The 21,733-nt window shown below is 41.4% G+C and overlaps 3 protein-coding genes across 11 annotated transcripts in view; 2 read left to right on the top strand and 1 right to left on the bottom strand.

The window, feature by feature from the left end:
* The window catches only part of ppfia4 (PTPRF interacting protein alpha 4), a 64,421-nt gene extending 57,065 nt beyond the window's left edge, over positions 1-7,356 (bottom strand). For all 6 annotated transcript variants that reach the window (XR_012769484.1, XM_075460660.1, XM_075460657.1 and 3 more), the window contains exons 1-2: positions 7,013-7,356; positions 6,518-6,818 (exon numbers count right to left, since the gene is read on the bottom strand). Coding sequence is in view for 5 of the 6 variants with exons in the window: in XM_075460660.1 (XP_075316775.1) it covers positions 6,518-6,775 (258 nt within the window). In the remaining variant the exon portion in view is untranslated. The remainder of the gene's footprint in view (positions 1-6,517; positions 6,819-7,012) is intronic.
* Positions 7,357-10,315: 2,959 nt separating this feature from the next.
* tmem183a (transmembrane protein 183A) lies at positions 10,316-15,213 on the top strand. 2 transcript variants are annotated; one of them, XM_075460661.1, is made up of 8 exons: positions 10,316-10,519; positions 10,672-10,761; positions 10,845-11,015; positions 11,149-11,308; positions 11,634-11,814; positions 12,166-12,246; positions 12,390-12,545; positions 14,067-15,213. In XM_075460661.1, the coding sequence occupies exons 1-8, from the start codon at positions 10,456-10,458 to the stop codon at positions 14,247-14,249; spliced, it is 1,086 nt and encodes a 361-aa protein (XP_075316776.1). In that variant the 5' UTR covers positions 10,316-10,455; the 3' UTR covers positions 14,250-15,213. The 2 variants fall into 2 exon arrangements, with proteins under 2 accessions (XP_075316776.1, XP_075316777.1); XM_075460662.1 differs by having other exon boundaries at positions 12,489-12,545.
* A 783-nt stretch (positions 15,214-15,996) lies between these two features.
* Positions 15,997-21,733, top strand: part of tfeb (transcription factor EB) — a 30,577-nt gene continuing 24,840 nt past the window's right edge. For all 3 annotated transcript variants that reach the window (XM_075460670.1, XM_075460674.1, XM_075460672.1), the window contains exon 1: positions 15,997-16,230. The gene's annotated coding sequence lies outside the window, so the exon portion shown is untranslated. The remainder of the gene's footprint in view (positions 16,231-21,733) is intronic.

The following is a 21,733-nucleotide window of genomic DNA, read 5'->3' on the forward strand; positions in this document are numbered from 1 at the left end:
CAGTTCCGCTGGCCTTGGTAAACTAATGTGAAATACTCTGCTATGTACTGTATTAACCGACTCAAATATCGTCACAGTGTGTTTTAAGTCAATATTTTTGTTCATTGCAACACTGGCACTAATCAAGATCTTTGATCAACTTCTTTGTCCTTTATTGGACAATAAACCACGGCAACTTGTGTTCTCAGGATGACTGCAGTCTTCACAATGTTATTTCACCGTATACCTCATAGCAGGTAATCTTACAATTAGGTTATGAGTTGCATAATGGTGTGGGCATCATTTGAAACATTTTAATACCATTGCAAATACAATGCTGAAGAAGCCCAGCATATCAACTGTAAAAGTAGGGTAAAACCAGGCAAACTCTAACCTCTGGCAACATCCCCATCTGGTTTGGTACATTCAGTATTCACAATGTGAAGCATACTGTGCATCACTGCGGAAAAAAGGGACAAGTTAAACCTCCGTACGTCAGCAAAAGCAAGATGCCAGCTGGTGTTAAGTTGCTCTATCACGTTTTCTGAAAACAAGTCTTCACACAGGACATTCTGTGGCCTACATTAGAAAATACTATTTATGATAGTTTCAGTTCCTACAGTATGTTCATAGAATACCAAAAAAAGTGTAACAAAAGTACATTTTAGCAAGCACTCAGTGCCAGCTTGTGTTACTTAAATGCTGGATAACGCCCTGCCCAGGTTAACAAGAAAAATATTTTAAAAGAAAATTTGTATCTCAGAGTGTGTATGTGACTCTTGTTCGCTTGTCTTCCAGGACAAAGGTCCGAATTCTTCCCTGCCAAACTGGTCTGAAATGTGCTACAGGGAACAGTCAGCTGCAGGGGCATGAGCGAAGGAGGACTGTCTTAAGAAACAATGGACTACTGGGTAACGAATGAGTTAGATATGACAGATCAATGAGAAAAAAGAGAGATCAATAGACATTACGAAACAAAGATACAAAAAGCGGGAGAAATGAGCCCCGGAAATAATATGCAGGGAAAAAAACACTGATATGAAGTATAGTTACAGATAGATTTTGGGAACAAGGATTCCTAAAACATTGACACAGTATCTTAGGCAAGACAAGGGTGGAAACTTTCTCACATAAACTCAGATGCATGTGCTCTTTCCCAGAGACATGAAGCTATGCATGTTTATGCATCTACATAAGACTGAGCAGCAAACACTGCCATCAGGAGTACGAAGACAAGCCAGAGGTATGTATGACGTCAATAAATAACACAATGTACAATAGCTCGGGCGCATGTGTGTTTGAAAGTGTGTCTCAACAGGGACAGAGAGGGTGGAAATCTGAAACAGAGCTAGTTGTTTTGGAAGGGCACTGAGCTATGTGTGTGTCTTTATCTGTGTGCACTTGTTTGCTGGCAAAAATAGCCAGTGTTGTGTCTGACTGGAACAGGTGTCCAAACATCACAACAGACCCCCCCCCCCACACACACACACACACCGCCATAACAGCACACACTTCTTTTACAATTTGAGTTTACTAAGCTAGTCATATGGTGTCATCTCTCTGAAAAATGATAATCTACCCAAACAAAACATCAAGCTCCCTAATCCTGACGATTAATTTTAAAATCTGCCTCAGACGAGCCAAAAAAGAAGTACAACATCAAATCAACAATTAAACTGGTACCACTCAAAGCGATTGTACAGGACTTGCACATGCGTCCACTGTACAACACATCTTCCTTTGACGGTGTCAGAACAGTTTTCTTCACACACGGAACAGCGTGTTTATGTATATGGGCGTATGTGTGCAGCACAAGCATCCGACTGCATGCAGGCATGTGTGTGTGTTTAAAACCTAATTTGTCTAAGGCAAGCCCATCTCTGAGGGCTGTATTAGAAGCATTATGCAATGTAATGGGCTGACATGTTAATCTGAAACTATTCTCTGTAGCCAATGAACATATCCATTCTTGCCTGTGTATATGTGTGTATGTGACTCTGTATGTGAGGTAAATTGGCTAGTGTCGTGCCATTTTCTTTTATCATACTGACGAAGGAAACACTGAAAAACACTGACGGCAGTTAAGATGGAGATTTATGTATTTTCTTTTTAACAGAGACAAAACTTGGGCTGTTTGTACATGTGTGCAATTTTAAGTGTGCATCTTTGAAGAAAAATCATGGATCTGACAGTTCTGGGTCACAGTAATCCCATGGAGTCAGAGAACCTACAGAGGACAAAACACAAACACGCGTGCACACATACCGTCACGTGAGAAAAGAAAGAGCAACCCCTTTCAGTTGTATGGTATTCCTAAGAGAAAAATGAAACCTTAGATGAAGAATGTGACGCATTATACCCTGTCAGTTTATTCATATATATTGTTTTTCTTTTAACAAAAACCAAGTCAAAATGTAGAAGTGGTGTGCCAAAAGGTACACCCAACGATTCAATAACTTGAAGCAACAGTTTTCTGTACGAGGCTGTCAATCTCTTGCATTGATGACGTGGCCACTGCATCACTTTGATTCTTACCTTCTTAATCTATTCTTTTGTAGATTTGCTGTTGTGCTAAGAATCGTTGTCCTGTTACACGACCTCATTTGAGCCAAATTTTAGCTGTCAGACACAGGACTCCAGAATATTTTGGTATACAGAGGAGTTCATGGTCGACCAAGATGTTTGACAGTTGGTCAAAGGAGTTTTTACTGAAATGATGTGTTTGGTTTTCAACAAATACAATGGCGATGGGTATAATGGCCGAATATCTCCATTTCGGCCTCATTTCTCCAAAGAACATTGGGCCTCATGCAAGAACATTTTCGTATTTTTATTCTAAATTTCTCTCACTTTTTTCGTAAGAAGGTATCGTACGAACACGCCACGTCAGATTCAACAAACGCTCTTAATTTCGGAAAAAGTGTGTAAACGACCTGCGTAAATGATGAATCCCACCTGTGCGTATCTAAGTTCACGTGCACGAGGATAGTAGATTTGCATACTCCACGCCCTAAATTATACCATATAAGGCTGTGCTTCCTCGCTCCTGTGCCAGGCAGTGTTGAGTGTTGAGTCATGAGAATGGCATCAAGGCGCAAAAAGAACAACTTTAGGGGCTCTGAGACTGAAGTTCTGCTTTCAGAGATCCAAAAAGGAAAATCCGTCTTTTTTAGCAGTGTCAGCAGTGGAATTACGGGACCTGCTAAAGCCAAGAAATGGGAAGCAATTACGAGTGCTGTTAATACCATGTCACCGAAATAAAAAATAAATGGTTTGATATGAAAATGGCTTTAAAAAAAAAGACGTCTCACCATGGCCAGGCGCTCGATGATTGCAATCAGTTGTTGCCTCATCATGATGGCACTTTGATGGGGTGGTCCATGAGGGGGGTCTTCTGGCACCACAGCTTCTGGTCTGCCTAGGCTGGTTCAGGTGGAGACCCTCGTTTATGGCAATATTGCGCCATGAACGAGGAATCGAGACACACCCACCTGGCCTTCAGCTCAGTGCGCTCCACGACAGCACGGGTGCTTTGATGCGTATATGTGTCTCGTGCTCCAATTATGATTGGCAGTCCAGCCATGGCATGAAAGTCCCTCTTAATTTGTACTTGTTGGACAGCGGTGTATGGTAATTTGATGTACCATGGGTGATAAACTGATGAGAGCTTTGATGACCAAGGGGAGCGCACGACTCACAGAGGACTGGGACACCCCCAATCTGTCTCCAATCTCCCTCTGAAAGGTTCCAGTGGCCAAAAATCCAAGGGTGGTGAGGACCTGGGCGTGTGGTGGAATTGGGTTTGATCGGCGTGTTTTTCTCTGGAGTCGTGGCTCTAGCAAGCTGCATATTTGTAGCAGCACAGTCCTTAGCAATCTAAATCGCGATGTCAGCCATTCGTCTGTCTCCACACGGTCTCTTCCAAGAGCCTGACGCACTAAGGCATCCAAAAGTAGCAAGTCAGCCGCTGGTTACGCTTCCCATTGACCTTGTTATATACAGATTCAAATGAACCTTCAATTAGTGCACAATTTAAGTCAAACACAATAATGTCAGCATCATTATGGGGTATAATGTATATTTATTTATGTTTTCTTCAAAGTAATTAAATATACAATCCATTAGTCAAGCAGACTTGATTTGAATAACAGCGGACTATTTTACGAAACTCCTACGACAGGTCTGGATCACTCGTAAATTCTGTTCGTATCTGAAAGAAAACGTAAAATACGAAAAGATTGGTGAATGCGCAAATTCTCTTAAATCACTCGTACGGACGATTTAAGAACAAATCTGTGCGTACGAACGGTTCTTGCATGAGGCCCATTGCTCCAGAAATCTCTTACGGTTAGAATCTGTTTTTTATTTTCGACGATGTTGTGATACATTCATCTCTTCAACAGGGGAGCATTCGGTTTGATCTGCGTTAGGCCCTGATGAGGTCTAACGAGTGTTAGCTTTTTTTTTTTGATACCAAGATGGTTTACACAGAGCTTGTAATTGCAGAGAAATACACAATTCATTTTGGGCATGTCATTTTCGAGCAGGAACCCCAGAAAGACTTCGGGGGCTGCACAGGTTAAAGAGTTGAAACTGAAAGAGTTTGTCCTTTCTTTTTCACGACTGTGCATGAGATTAAATAGTTTGAGAGGCAAAATGAAAGAGGTTTCCTCTTAGATTTGGGCAAAAGGTGCTTTGGCAGACCAAAATTCACGTGGATGAGTCTGTTTCCTTAGGAGAACAGAGGATTGAACACAAACAGAAAAAAGCTACCAACACAGATGTAGACACTGCTGACTTGAGGGCTACACATCAGAGGCAACTAGAGAACACAAAAAACTGTGATATTATCTTGACTTAGGGGCATGTCCGCAGCGGTTATGCTCATGTTAAGAAGAGGCAGCCTAATTACCACTGACACGTATAGAATAGTGGGGTCAGGGGCCTGGCCAACTGCTACAACATTGCTCTAATACATTCATCATGCCCACACTTGAGACATCAGCTACAGTCTTTTACTTTTTTCCTCACTTCCTTCTTATTGCACTGTGCAGAGTGCACTTTGCAATAATGCATCTGGGACAGACAATCCTCATTCCTCAGCTGAACAGAGAAAAACTGAGAAGAAATCAATCCCAACTGAAATTTTTCTCATTTCTCCTCATTGCTTCCCTCACTGTCCATTGCATCATCTCCCTGCTCAGTGTGTGGATATTACCACTGGTGTGTATGCCATGTGTGCATGCATGCGTGGATGTAGAGTTTTGATCACATGCATGGCAGTCATAATATCCCTGAGGTCTATGACTGCATAACTAATACCTGTATTATTGGAACGATAAAAAACCAAAAACACTACTCCAAACCAAGCAGGATTAGAAGACAAGCATGACAGTCTCTCCCCACTCTCCCATCTCTCTCTTGCTGACACACACAGAGATGCCTTCTTATGTTGAAGCAAGCAGCCCAGGGCCATGTACACTAACAAGCAGCCATGTTTCCTTCACAAGAGGCTGCAGCCAGCCTGTCGTCGTCAGCATGGTTTTCTCCCTCTGCTCAGTCTCACTCTCTCACACACAGGCACACTGCGTACTGTGACATCATGGCACGCATTTAGACCAGAGGGTCAGAGGGTAACGCAGCTTTATATGCTGAGGCTTCACTGTCGTCATGCTCGGTGACCGCAGCAGCCCTTATTCAGCTCTCTATCGCTCAAATACACACACGAAGACCACAAATGTGAAAGACATCCAGCTTTACAACCTCTCACCCCCATTACAACTGACATGCAGGTCAGCCCATACAGAGGTGAGGTTGTTTCCATTCAGGTAATTACAGGTGGGCTTTGCCCTGCTCTCAACGTTTGGCTCAGACCTCTACAGACAGAGTCAACAATCTTTCAGGGAGTAAAAACCAACCACTTCCCACCCACCTTTCAACCTACTACATCACCTTTCTGCCTACTAGACGGTTAGATCCTCCCTTCTGGCATGCTGCCACTTATAAGCTTTTGAAGTGAAGGGCTATTCGTCTGTATCCATCATCCTCACATTTACTTATTCTCATGACGATATCCTGGGACATGAAGGTATTAGGGGTTCCCCAGCAGGCATGCAATACAAAGAAATCTTAGACTATGCCATATAAATACTTAATGAGATCTTAACACAGGGATCATTTTGAGATATGGTCTAAAAAATCAACTGTGCTCACTATGCCCTTATGCCATGATTAATATGTGCTTTTGAAGTGCATCATCTGCAGTTTTCATTGATATCAACACAACCCACTTAACACACAAACCTGGAACCTCTGTGGCAATAGAGCCCAGGGGTAGAAGTTGGCTTTGCTCAGCAGGTGATCCAAATTCAAGGGACCTCTCAAAACTCCACAGTAGAGAGAAGTCCAATTCGCCAATAGCCCCACCGAGTTACAAATTGTTTAAACGAAATATGATTCAGGCATAGTTAATAAAACATGCCAAACTAGACCCTCACATAGCTCCCAAACACAGACACACAGGCCGACTGGTCGTCACCTGAGGCAGCGCGGCGTTGATCTGCCGCTGGAGCACGTCCCTCTCGTGCAGCGCCCCCTGCAGCTTAGATTGAGACTGGATCAGGGTCTCCTGAGTCTCCCTCAGGGACTCCAGCAGCTTGTCTCTCTCGTCCAGCATGTTGACCATGAGCTGCTCGAAGTTGGCCTCCTGGTCCGATCCGTTCGGGACGCCGCCGGTGCCTCGCGGAGGACCACCCGAGTCTCCTTCGTTGATGGTCGGCATCACCTCGCACATCATCTTTCCTGCTCTGTGGTCTGGCCAACGCTATGGGACACTGTCGCTGTCGGGATTAAGAAAGGGGAATGTGCAGTTACAAGCCTGATAAACAGACTTAAAATCACTGGTGAGAGGGCCTATTAACGCCGCGTAGCAAGGGACCGCCGAACCAATCGTAGATGCGCACCTTCTTCCCATTGGGCTACATTATGTGTCTCATGCATCAAATGTGCCTTTTTCAGCTTTCTATCGCCGTACCTTATCAGAGGGATGGGAATGGTGAGATGATGGTTGACCTTTCATCCATTTCAACCGGCGTTTTTTCACCCCGTGCACAGATCCGCCCTGCCCGGCGCGCCATGCACTCACATGTAGAAATCCCGGCGTGATTTGATTGACAGCTCAGAGATAGACGGGTACGTGGGTGGTGCCCGCGAGCGCAACTGAAATCATGGTAGCCTCTATAAAGGCACGAAAATTAAAAAAAAATAAAAAAACAAGAAGAGGAAAGGGAAGCGGAGGAAAGTATCCGAGAGGATATCGACGTCCTTATTCCAGTGGATGGGAGCGTGTCTTCTCTGCATCCATCCCTCCACACAGCCACCGGACCACTCTCGCTGCTCCTCCTCCTGCACACACAGTCACTGTGTCACACACACACACACACACACACACACACACACACACACACACACACACACACACACACACACGCACACACACACACACACACACACACACACACACACACACACACACACACACACGTGGGCGCGTGCGCACACATAGAATCTGCAGTTGTCACTACCAGCTCTGTAAATAAGGGGCTAACTCCTCACTAGATCCGTATATACGTGCAAAATTGAGGGTTGGAATTGTCCGGATAGTCAATCGTGCCATCATTACAGCTAGATCCCTGGCTGACACGCACTTAAACCTTAAGTAGAGAAATGCTTCTAATTAACTTCGCTGACACGTCCCTGACCTGACGGGCTTCATGGACATTTCTGATGGCATTTCTGTATCTCTTATTGTGACACAAATCGGTGCCATTTCCACACGCATACAAAAAAATATATAAATCTGAGTGTCCTGTACACCTGTTGACCATTTCAATAAAGTAACAAAACAGAGACCTTAGTACAGTCAGCTGCAATATGTAAATATCAAACACATGACAGAGAGACTTGATCATAATCGATTACTTTTTCATAGGTATGATGCAGTGACAATGGGCTACAGGCTGGATTGAACGATACAACAAAAACATTTGTAGTTTTCCAATCCTGCCTTTAAAGAGGAATGAGGTCATTGTGTTTCACTTGAAACTATCTGTGTGTATTTCAATATTTTTTTTTCATGGACATGTGTAGTAATGATTCTAATATAATAGATAATATATTATATTATAAATATAATATTTACTTTTTTTTACTCAATAAGAAGATTGGGTAAGAAGATGCATATGCTATGCTAAATGCCCAGAGGTTTATACTTTGAAACTTATTCATTTCTATAACCCCAATTCGGGCGGCCAAATTAATCAAAATCCAATCAAATGGATTCTGTTCATTTTCAACAGTCAGAGTGCAAAAGGGGTCAGAACGCTTGAAAAACATTAAAACATTTTGAAATGTTCTCCACATTGTATTTAGCATGAATAACTTTGGCACTATGAGACAGTAGGTTGATAATCTATCTTCAGGCCATTCAGGTCCTGACTGCATTCATTTTTTTAAAATATTCTTTTTTGGGGCTTTTCATGCCTTTAATGATAGCACAGCTGGAGAAAGACAGGAAGCAGGGGGCAGAGAGAGGGGGAAGACATGCAGCAAAGGTACGCTCGGTGCGGGACTCGAACTGGGGGCAGCGGCAGCGAGGACTATAGCTCCTGTACATGGGGTGGCTGCTTAACCCACTACGCCACCGACCGCCCCTGGCTGCATAAATTTTTAACTGAATCAAAATTGTTTTACATATGTGTAATTTTCCCACTGGGGGTGTCCTGACAGAAATTATTTTTTAAAATACATTTTTTTTAGGATATAGTGTACACAATTTCAGTCAAATCACATCTCCGTTGCAAGTCTATAAGCCTCCACTTAATCCATGTCATTTTACAAATGCACTACATGTACATACTCTTGCTTACAGACTGCAGGGATCAGGGCGATGTGATGGTGATTTGTCGCCACCTAAAGGTGGAGCTGAGGTCACTCACAGTATTCCAAACTACCAAAACACAACTGTGAACTTTATTTGACGCTATGATTTGATAAAAGAATCCTGGGGAATAATCCTTTCAGAACAGTTAACATAAATTAATTAAGGTTATGATACAAAGTCTATTTCCTGTTCTCAAAAAATGTTAATATTCATGTTTTTTCTTGTGAATTTATCTGCAATTATCATCAAATAATCCACGGCACATCAAGATGAAACTTAATTTTGATATGGCAAAAGACCCTTTTTATTGAACACTTGCAAAAGTACGATTTTCATCATCTGACTAATACACCAGGTATAATAATAACTTTCTCATATTCGCCTTTGTTGCCTGTGCCCTTGTTTGTTTCTTTATTTCGCGTCGCCATGGGTTGCCTCTTATAAGCCACTCTGCCTGCAGTATATTTATACCTGCCCTCGAACCATATTCAGCCAGTTTGTTGTGGCTTAAGGAAAAGTATTAATTTACCGTTTACAGCTATCAACTTGTTCCAGTCTTCTCCTCTTGGATCACTGCCTGTATGTGTCTCTGCTCGTCTGCCTGTCTATATTAATCTCAGAACCCTCAAGTTACCTCAGCCTACATGCTACACAGATTTTGAAATAAAGCCCATTACTGCCAATACTTTATTATCCGTGTCTTTCAGTTGGGTCCAAACAGTTATCTGTGTCAGCAAGTTAGTGTTGCTGTTGATTGGAACAACAGCAGTTGATCACATTGATTGACATACAGGACAAAAGGACTTGCTATCTTGAAGGTGAAATCAATTTGCTGTGTTTCCAAAAGAGGATATCTGTGAATGGAGGTGAATGAGCAGAGGTCATGAGATATCAGACAGCAATAGAGCTCTGTACCTGAAACAAAATATCATATGTCATTCATCTGGTTGACATTTTATTTCTTTGAGTCTGTCTCTATTACTTTTTAATAATTTGTATATTAGCACAGAGGTTGTGTGTTGTAAAGTGAGGAAAACACTGGCATGCCATTCTTGTGGAAACCTCCATCTGAACTGTGAAGTAGCTGAACATGTGGCAGAAAGACACAAAATGTTGATGATATCAGGGGTGCTTAGAGAAACACTTACAAGAACAAGACTGAAAAATGTACAAAGTTGCCTCTTTGATTACCTTGTACGAATTGATAGCCTACATAACGATTATTTGAAGAAGTCACCATATGGTAAAACAAAAACCTTACGAACTAAACCCACCGTGTGGCAGTAAAAATTGTCGCGGATTCAAGGTGCAGTAAAAAAAAAAAAAGGGCACGAAGACGAAGAAGAAAGATTGCAATGGTAATCTCGCTCTCGCGTTATTTGCAATGTTACGTCATTCCATGATGGCTGAAGATCCCGGTGGAACATTTTTCAATTTCTGTGTTATTTTTCTGTCTTTCTCTTTACCCCCGCTTGCCATAGAGACATGGCAGGTCTCACAGCCCCGTTAGACGTTTACAGATCATTGGTGTTGACATGCCCAAGAAAGGGAACCGAAAACGGCTGAAATTTAAAGCCGGGGACGTTTGTTCAGAATCAGGTAGGACCTTAGCTAGCAAGTTAGCTCGCCCGATGTTAGCCCTCACCAATGCACTGAAATTTGAATAATTTCCTGAATTTATGAAGTCAAGTTGATATTTTGTTATCTTTTTTCTTGGCAATTTTATGAATACGTCTGTTTGGTTTTTATAGTCACTGTTGCTGATTATGCTGATGCCGACCCAGCCGTTGTGAAGTCCGGTAGGGTGAAAAAGGCTGTGGCAAATGCGATTGAAAAAGAAGGTAAGCCCTAGATGGTCAACAATCGCTGTTTCCCAACTGAGAAGGGTATGCGGATGATCAACTGAAGAACCTTTATGTTTCAGCAAAATTACTCTGCGGTCAAGAAGCATCTCAGGGTGCTGTGGTGGAGGTCCTGTCGTCTGCAGTGGGTGTCGAAACAGACTCCTTGGGCAGCTGTGATGACTTGGATCCTGACGAAGAAGGGGAAAGTGAAATTAAAGTTGCCCGCAAAAAGAAAAATAAGAGGAGAAAGGGTACATATACAGTATATTTTGCGAGTACATGCATGGTAAAATCCGTTGGACATGGACTGTTCATAAGGTTGTGGCCACAATGATCTGAACTTTGTTTTGTTGTTTTTTTTTTTTTGGCTGTTTGTCCTCTCAGAAAGCAGTGAGAGCAGTGATGGGGAGGATTATCCAGTGGACATTTGGTTAGTGCTTTCCGCCTATATTCGACCTGAAGATGTGTGCAGATTTGCGTTGATCTGTAGGAATGCCTGGACAGTCACTTGCACTGCCGCTTTTTGGACCAGACTCTACAGAAGGTGAGTTGTTTTTTTTTCCCCCCGATCATTTGAAAGAAGTTATTGATAAAATATCGGTACTGTTTAGTAGATGCTTCTGTTTTGCAGACTGTTTTGAAATTGCTTTGATATGAAATATAAATACATTAGAGGGATGTTTACTTTGTTTTATTTGCTTGATTTGCTCTTAATAGCATTAGTTCATCATTTTGAAAGACCTGTGGGACTCTGATTAAATTAGGAGACAGAGATCGCTGAAGTGCTCCAACTGAAGGCTCCTGCTGTATCTACTCTACTCTATTGAAACCTTGCAAGAATAATACAAATTTCCTTGTCCTTTTGAAAGACATTACAGGATTGATGTTGAACTGCCGTTTCGTCTCCAGCCTGACTCCATAGTTATGTTGCGCTGTCTTCGGGCCTGTGTGATCCGCTCCCTTTTCCATTTGTATGAGCCATTCAGCTTGCGTGTGTCAAAGATTCCTGCACTGCCAGAATCCACGCCCACCACTTTGCTCAACTCCAAGGTACATTAACAGTGTGCTTCTGAAGCCGTTGTGTAACTATGCTAAAGTTGAACTAACGTCTTGTTCATATTTAATTTCCATATGTGATCTGCTTGAATTTACCTCCACCCTTTTCATGTAAACATCCTCGAGGCTGAATAAGATAAATCAGTTATTTCAAGCAGCTTATTTTACTGAAAAAACCTGATAAACCTTAAAAGCACATTTATCAGTTTGCTTGCTGAACATAGAGGAGGGATGAAAATGCATAAATGAAAAACTGTTTACTCAGCTGGTCTTTGAATATGGAAATGTCTAAGTTAAGTTCCTATTATTATTATTATTATTATTATTATCATTTTTTTGTTGCAGTGCATACTCTTCTGGGTCAAAAAGATATCAGGGACCCGACCAGAGGCACTGTGGGAGTTCAACTTCAAATTCATGAAGCAGGTAACAAGTTCTATTGCCTTTTACCAACTTCCACATTTCCTTTTCATGAGAGCTGGTTGATCAAAAAAAGCTTGAATTAGCCTGTTGTGGCTCTGGCTGTGATGTTCACATGTTGAATGTGTCTTTGGTTATCTCCATCTCAGCAGGGACACAGTAAGAATGGCTGTGCCACGTCCTTGCGTATGGCCAAAAAGTATGAAGATGTTCACATGAATCATGACTCCGAATGTTATGTGCTTCAGGTCACCACACTCAACTACATCCTAACCCCTGTGGTCATGGGAATGACACTGGCCCAGGTAAGAAGTTCTTGTGTTATGGCAGTTAACTAGCCTGGCTGACGCGTCCACAATCTCGATGAGATGGTGGTCTGGGAACTAGGTGTGCATTTTCTCGTATATGAGGCGTGGTTTACGAATGCCTAGAGCCGTTTATTGGGCGCTCCGAATGTCTATCAAATGGCGTCTGGTTCTTCCCATGCTGCTTTGCGCGCGATTCATAGCCAATTGTATCACTTATGCCAGATGACGTATGTAGAGCGACAGAAATGCGACGAGGAAGAAGAAGAAAAAAAAGTAAAATAAAAGTAAACTTGCGTTCTAAGCTACTTAAAACACCTTCTAAGGCTGCATCGAACGGTAACGTTGTGTCCGCTGCCATGTTGGATTAACACTCTACAAGGTTTGGTATCGCGCATAGACGTCGTCATTCCCCCCCCCCCCCCCCCCCCCCCCCCCGTTCTGTGATTGGTTCCCTAACTCAGGCAAAAATAAGGGCAGTCGTTTCCAGGCTGCCTTTGCAGTGTGAATGAAATCGCGCACAAAGCAGCATGGAAATTCCCAGGCTAGCAGTTAATAACATTTAAAAATAAATAAATTTGCACTATTTTATAGGACTATTGTTAAACACTTTTGCTTGATAATATATTTTTACTGACCTAAAGTGTTCAGTAGCAAACATAACCAAAGAGTGGGTTATTTTTGTTCTATTTAGAAATACTATCTCCAGCTGTCTTGTCAGTTGAATCCTGCTAAAGATGAGTTAGAAGTGCCCACAGAGGCAGAAAACGGTTATCATTTTGTTGTTGTCTAAATCACTAAAATCAAAGCTCATTTGCTGGTGTTATGGCTTTCATACACCAAACCAACGTGAAAAACCAGCAGAAGCGACAGACGGGCTGATGGGTGTCCTTCAGCGCCAGCATCTGATTATACAAAACTAGCAGAATGTATGCTCTACAGCTGCACAAGAAGTCATAGCTTGCTAAGTGCAGAAGGGGAAGCTGTTATGTATGTTACACAATAAGAGAAAGTGGAAGACTAAGAGGGGAAAAAAAACCCATAAACATAGCAGTGTGTGCCATCCAGAGCTGGTCTCTCTCTCTCTCTTGAGTTATGATTATGTGTTATTCTTCACTCCACATGGCCAGGTTGTGATATTATTGTTTGTTTTGGAGTCGTGAAGATAAAGAAGAGAGAGTTGTGTTTGACATGTTAAGGATGCTTTCTGTAGTTTCTGCTGCCTTCTTTCTTGTGCTCTAATTTGCTACACTGAACGGCCAATTAGAAGGAGCCCTCTCGTGACCGACCCAACGCTGATTCTACCGGTTGAATCTGCTGACAAAAAGAACCTCCCCACTTAAAGAAATTCCAGCTGATATATTTCTTTTTTTTTTCTTTTCTCTAAGAGTCAGCTTTAGCTTCTTCACTGGAGGTTAAGACACGCTTCTTGTCCCTGGCTGAATGAGAGGAATTGTTAATATGCCAAGTTTAGCCTCCTTAACTTCTACCCTAATCTGCATTGCTCTCTATCTCTCACAGTTCAAAATCAATGTAAGCACAGACATGCGCCACCACCGTGTTCGTCTAGTGCTCCAGGACTCTCCACTCCCGCGAGGAAAGAGGGGGGATCAAGGCGGGACCCAGGTGGTGTTGGATCCTGTTCAAAGTGTGAGGCTCATGGACTGGTGGCATCCACAATACCCCTCCTTACCCTACACATGAGAATGCCCCCCCCTCAGTTCCTCCAGTAGCAGACCAAGAACCCTGTTGTTATCGCACCACATTCATAGAATAGGAAAGTATTAGTGGATTATCTTTAATGGCACATCTCTTGCACTTACACTTTTTAATTGTTAAAAAAAAAAAAAAGAAGCACTGACTGGCTTAAAATGTAATACAAATATTCCAGATTGTTCCACCTGACACGCACGGTAGAGAGGAACGTATATTTGGTGTTGTCTGCCAGTATTTCAGACACAGCATTACCTGTTTTGTCCAAGTCACATTATCCAGCAGAGCTCTTAAAAGTTAAGGAGGAATGGATTAACAGGGTGAAAAGCCTGTGCTGTCTCCTCAGTGATTTATTTCATGTCCACGTTGCCCTCTACAACATTGAACATTTGGTTTGACATTTGACGTGTTGCATCAGCAGAGTAATGATATTCTTTCAAATTCATTTCTTGTCTGTTTATTTTGAGGCATTTAGGATTATGTGAATATTGATAACTCTGCTCTACAGTGACGGGGGCCAAAAAGATGATTTACCTCGTACATCATGCACTGATCTGGGTAGTGTTTCTTTGCTAAAAGCTTGATTATCTCGCTGATTATGTGAGTTATGTTCTGTCACATGCAAATTGTCAGCCTTGGTAAGCTTAGAATGTGACAAGATTATTTCCAATCGGACGCTTGATGATGAGGACAGGGCTACCCTGCCCTCTGGTGTTTTCTTCTTTCATCTGACATGGTTTCAATCATTTAACTTGATTTGCACATACTCTGTCAAGGAAAAGGTAATTAGATCAATCACACATGTTTATAGTAGTAAATTCTAGTTTATTGCCTTCCCCCACAGCTGAGGACAGCTGGATGTTTTGGTTAGTTATAGATTATATAAGGTGGAGGATCTCGCTTTATGGATCAATTCACCTCCACTACTGAAATAAAACAAAACTGCCCATTCAAATCTCTCCAGTCTTGTTTCTGACATGTATGTGCTTAGTTTTCCACATATCTCTTTAAACGCCTTAAATATGCTTAACTCGTGAATTTGTTCTATACATTTCTGAATGATTAAAAACAAGAACTTCTGGAACTGAAATCTGAAAAAAAATGAGAAGATTAAACTAGATCAATTTGTACAAGAATTTTGTTTTGGGGGGGGTTATGTTGAAGGCTTGGTCCTGCTTAAGGTAAGAAAATAATTCATATTAGCTTCCCATAACATTGGGTCACATGTTTACTAAATTATATGACACAGCAGAAGCAGTCTACCAGTGAAGGATACTTACAAACGACAATCATATTTATTTCTCTGTTTATTTAATAGATACACTTATCTTTATCTATTTGCTTTTGTTATACTGATAGTTATTGACTTTGTAATATACCACAAAGTGTCCAAAATGCACCCAACAATTAAAAAGAATAATAATAAATCCCAGACTGGCCTCAGAAAAAAGGGAACAGGTCTTGTTTTGAAAGGATGGAATTCATGACTCATGAGCTCTTTGGCTGCAGTGAAACTTTATCAAGCCTAAACTTGCACTCAGTTAAAGCCAATAGATATTGTATTTTATTTCAATCTCGTTCTTAAGAGTATATGGACAAAACATAGAGGACTTATTGTAACTCCCTTCGCAGTGTTTGGCAGCGAGTCGCTCGGGGGGGGGGGGTACAAGAAAACTACACTACCCACAATCACATTACAGATTTGCCATTGGTGGTGGCACAGGTGACCGCAGACACCGAGTTGTGACAACATCTCGACCGTCTAAACGAAAACAAATTAGCAACCGAGGTGCAGTCGGTGCGCGCGGTGTAAGTGTCCGGAGATGCGGTGAAACCAAAAACTCGCGAACTTTGTAGTTTCTTGTCGACACGACCTTTTCTGATAGTTCCTGGCGGGCTTGTTATCACAGCACAGAGAAGCGGACACGCACTTTCCCTGAACCTGACTCGTTCTGTCTGACCTTCAGAGCGGGTAAGTTATATTTCACCACCGCCACTGAAATAAAGCCCCTGCTAAAACAACACCACCTTTGGAAACCCCGCGAGGTTGAATTTTAAGTGAGTCTATCAAGCTTTTCACGGGAAGTTTTTGGAGTTTGACGTTAAAATTGACATGTTAAAAGTTAATTATTTGTACCCAGAAAACCCAAAGGCTATCTTGTGCTTTTGATATGTAGCTTAAAAAAAAAAAAAAAAACGAGTAATTTTAGCTCGGAAGCGAATCTCGCCACTGAATGTTTTTTCTGCAGCCAAGCTCATCCTTAACATTTTTCCCACCTTTAGGCTGCAAGCATCACAAATCAAACCCAAACCCATTTTTATTCCCTGGCTTTTAACCCAGCATGAGACTCTGTTTCTGTTTTATTGTTTTTATTGTTTTAATATTGTTATTGTTTATTATTGTTTTTACATTGTTCTAATGTTTTATGCCTTCTATTTCGTGTTGTTACTCATGTACAGCACTTTGTTTCAGCCACGGCGGTGTTAAAGGGCTTTATAAATAAAGTTGAGTTGAGTTGAGCCCTGTTGAGGAAATGTTTGAGATTTCATGTATGAGGCTGAGTCTGACTATAATATTCGTAGAAAAATCAGGGAAGTCATGATCACAAGAAAAACAAAACGATATCCAAAAGCTTATTTTTTTTTTAGATGTAATTTCCCAATGTATTGTTCTCGGATATATCCAGTACGTTGAGAGACATTGGAGTTTTTGGCGAAAACCGTGGTTTTACAAGTTAAATCATAATGCACCACCTTTCCCTTTTACTGTCGCCTGTGAGCCTGAAGGGAGCTGCCCCTTTTGCCATTTATAAGCTGCAGCCAGGCCAGTATCAGTAACAACACCTCAGCTCTAGGGTATGCTGCTATGTATAAGCTGTGACTGTAAACTGTACAGACTGTAATACTCCGCTGCTTACTCAGGCACTTTGCTTGAAAAGACAGCACGGCGCAAACAGAAATATTGAAGGCACTGCTGGCTATTTAAACTCCTTTGTGGGTTTTATTTCCTTGTGTTTATCTGTGGTGTGTGTGCTGAGTGGAGTGCAGTGCAATTTGTCATGCCTGTTGCCATCCAGTGATGCAGTATTAATATATGATCCCAGTAATGAGATGAGACGCATACCTGTCATTCAACGGTCGTTTTACTATGACATAAATGTTTCTTATCTTGGTTTACTTTGAAATATGCAACAGATTTGTTATTAGTGTGGTAATTAATTACCTAGAATATGTCTGTTTCCTTGCGTTACATCAGCAATGTGTTTGACATTTGACCCTGCTCCCTGACCTCTGACCTCTCTGCCTGACCCCTGTCATCACACATGCTGTTCTGGAGAGAGCATAATCAGGGTCTCCTTGGAAGTGACGAGTGCACCGTGCTTTTATGTTCCTCATATCATGCTCACTTTTTTTTTGTTTCCTCAGAGCATTTTTAAGAGATTTCCTCTGAGACATCACAGTTAGGCCTGACAGTGGTGTTTGTGCCATGTTTGGAAACGCTATGATGACTGCCTTGATATGGGACGCCAGAAATGGAAAATCTAGAGCTCAGATATCCCAGTAAACTATATTTATTTTCCCATATAGCAAAGGGTAGGTTTTTACTGCAGCAAAGAAATCCCAAATGGAGGTTTATGTACAGTATTTTGTTCTCTATGATCAGTAGGTAACGATAATTAAATTGGTAAAATGGTGATAATAAGAAGGATGGTAATTACGTGTTCTTATTACTTCTAGTTTTGTCTTGAATCACTTCCACTAAGATGGAGTTTTGCGGGGAAGTTACGCAACATCACTTGAGGTCAGACAACTGCATTGGACACGATGACACATGGGATTCATCGACAATGGTTTCAATATAAAAGAAATGTGAAACAGTATACCATTAAAACCACCACCTACAGGTTGTTTGGCGTTAATGAGACACTTAGAGGTGAGCATGGAAATGGATTGGGTCAGTTTAAGCTGTAGGTCTGAGGAACTTTACGTGTATTTTAATGCTCCCAGAGTTGTTCAAAACGTGTCTCCGTCTGCCTGTCCCTCTTCACAATGAGTCCATGAAGGAAAATAGTTCTGTTGTGTAACCAGATGATAAAGATACATCTACTCTGGAGCAGCATTGGTACACAGTTTAGCTCTAACTAATGCAGTGCTGCCAGATGTCAATAAACTAGTTGAATCAAATTATTGTCTTGCAATTTTATCATGTGCCTCTTGATTTGTTTGCATAATGCTCATAAGAATGGCTCTCAGATTAAAAAACCCTGCCTTGGAAGACCACAGAGGACGGCCACAAAAACGAACAAACAAACTAAAATTAACTTCTTGAAACTTTAATTCATTATGTTCTTTTAAATGGGCACTTTGACTCAAACGCCAGAAACACATTCAGAACTAGTAAAGGTAGGGGAACAAAAAAATTAAACGGAAAAGCAAGAATTATGTGAAGTTAACTGGCGACAGGCCAGTGACATGGTTGGGTATGAAATGGGTATCTCAGAGAGGTGGGACCTTTCAATAGTATAGATACAGAGTTGCTGGACCTCTGTTGAACATTTGGAGTTACAGACGAAAAGGACCACCTGTCTTCTTAAGAGTGCACGGTGCCAGTATCCATGACGACATTGCGATACATGTGCACATCTGTGAAGGAACCAATATGTTGTCTTCCAAACGATGACTTTTTCATAGAAGACGATGCTTATTTCATCAAGATAATGCCGAACCATATTCTGCTCATATTACAACAACATGGCTCTATAGTAACAGAATCCAGGTGCTGAACTGATGCTTTGATTTTACTTATATTGTGAAAAAATAAAAGAGAAAGCTGCAAAGGAGGCATCACAACAGTATAAAATCCTTTTTCACGGTCAAAACTGTTTTTTTAATATGCAGTGTAATATGCAGTGCATGAATGCAGTGTAACTTGTACCTGCTCTGCTCGCAGCACAAGCTTGTGTCATTGTTAGGTGCCCGTTTGAGGATGTGATTGATGCACCTAGAGAGACTAATGAGGTAACAGAGTGCAAACAGTATGATGCGTGCCAGGCTCAGAAAAAGCACTTGGTTGTGAGGTTACTGTCAGCGGGATCAGAGGTCACAGGCCACTATGTGGCGAGGAAGTGTCTGCTGATGGACTTATTGTATTCTTTCCAGTTGTGCAGCTGCAACTTGCTCAGATGGCCAGCAGACAAAAACAGAGTTGACTCTAAAAAGCGTCAAAGGATAAGTGACCCTAGTTCTGGCTATTTGAGCGTTGCCGTCTTCCAGTGCCTGTTTATGGGTACATTTCATTTTGTAACCGTCAGACACAAAAAAAGATCTTGTCACAGAAGTGCACAAATTAGCACAAGCGTTCCCTCCTTCGTGTTGTGCTTATGGAAAACTGTGTGTGTGGAGGGGGTCATATTTTCAGCCTCATTGGGCTTATGCCTGCTAGAAAGTGTTGGTGATGGGATTCATTTACTTCAGGCAAACAGAGGCCGACGGCTTTACGCACAGAGGCACATGCACACACTCGCATACACATGCACACACTCGCATACACATGCACTGGGAAACACAAGCAAATTGGCTTGGTTCAGTGGATGTACTCTAGTGTGAAAAAGCATCAGGTGTGTGTGTGTGTGTGTGTGTGTGTGTGTGTGTGTAAACACGACCTCATCTGCTTGCCATATGGACAGTTCTCCTGTAACCTAGACAGCTGACTCGCTGCTTTGTTGATCAGACCAAGAAAAGGTGTATGAGGAACGGCCTTTACTGGATTTCCCATGAAAATACATACAAGACAAACTACAGCACAAGTTGGTAATAAAAGCTTGGACTTTTTTGTGAAAACCAGAGGAATGACATCGTGGCATGTGCTGCATGACAACATGACCCATGATCTGTCAGAGGTGAGTGTGGGTGGGACGTTTCAGGCCATGTGCTGAATGTGTGACTCCACTTCCTCAACTTATCTCCATTCCACCGTTTCATTTCCTCTTTTGAAAGACTGACAGAAGAGACAGTCTTGCTCTGCCTCTTTTCTGTGTGAGAACGGCGCTTCAGCTACATCTGTGCAGCCGCCCAGCTGTGTGTGCAATTTGTTTATTAGTGTGAGCTGCGGGGAGGGTTTATGCATGCGGCTCTATCGCTCTATCAGGGCTCTATCCATTATCTTCGCTAGACTTTAAGAATATGTCTACTTTGGAAATACACGTTCATGTAACAAGACATTAAATCTGCCTTTGTCTGCAGGAGATTTAGATCTTTTTTTTCTGTGATCATTTACGCTTAGAATGTTTTTTTTTTAAAATTTGATAATCAGCACTGTTGTGAAGGTCTGTCGGAGCTGAACGGTATTTTCTTGTACTGAGTAAACCACTCCCTGAATATTATGCCTGCTTGGCTCCTTAAACAGGTTTTCTTAATGTCATTCCATGTCTACTCTCTACTGAGCGGTGGTTTGAAAAAACCCACAAAACAAAAACACCACAGAAACACTGCGGTCTTAGATCATCTCAAACACATACGTCGGTTTCAGTTTCTGATTTCAAGGCCTGACATGAAAAAAATCAACTTATAAGAAAATGTAAAAAATGATGATTCATGCCGTGACTGAGCCAAATGTATTCACATGTCATTTCTGTGTGCTTTCGGTCAGTCATATTACTGATATATACTATAACACAACTACACTGGGACTGTTTTTGTTTTTAACCAGATTTTGATTGTACCTTGTCCTTTAATTTGTACATTGCTTAATTCTTCTCAGCTTGTCATTTCTTTGGTGTCCCACAGAACACATCTGGTTTTACATGCAATACGTGCGGAATTCATAAGCACAGCGTTTTACTCCATCTGTGTTGATTGCAATTGACCTCCAGTTCAGAGGCAAAAGGACTTGGTCTTTGATTCAAAGACTCATCACACATGTAAAAACTTTAAAATGAATATTTCTTTAGTATTTTTACTAGAAAAAAACGTAATTTTCCCTCTCGCAAACATTTGACTTTAAAGTGCCTCATTCAGCTCAGTTCGACTGCTGATTTAAAAATTTTTTTTTTTTTAGTTTTTGTTAATTCTTTATAGATCATATTCTGTGACCTCCATGTCATATTAGTTTAGTTTTTATTACAAAGGAAGACATTATCTAATCTAAAGTTTGTCCTTCTGTATTTTTAACAGATTAATATGTGATTGCATTTGGACACTTTTGAGTTCTTATCAACAAGAAACAAAGAAAGGCGGTGTGTTAGATCTCATTCAAATCAATATATACTGTATTTTGTTATACATGTGAAAAAGAAAGAATGCCTTACAGGTTTTACACACCAGAGTATAAGAAACAAATTATCTGGTCCGTACAACGCCTTAAATGAAATAAATAGAACCTCATATGAATTTTGTATGACATATTACATTGTATCACTATCATTATTATTTGAACAAAATCTATATGCCAAAATGAAGAAGCAGTGTATGAAAAA

The sequence above is a fragment of the Odontesthes bonariensis genome, chromosome 3 (assembly GCF_027942865.1).
Source record: "Odontesthes bonariensis isolate fOdoBon6 chromosome 3, fOdoBon6.hap1, whole genome shotgun sequence".
NCBI classification, from domain to species: Eukaryota; Metazoa; Chordata; class Actinopteri; order Atheriniformes; family Atherinopsidae; genus Odontesthes; species Odontesthes bonariensis.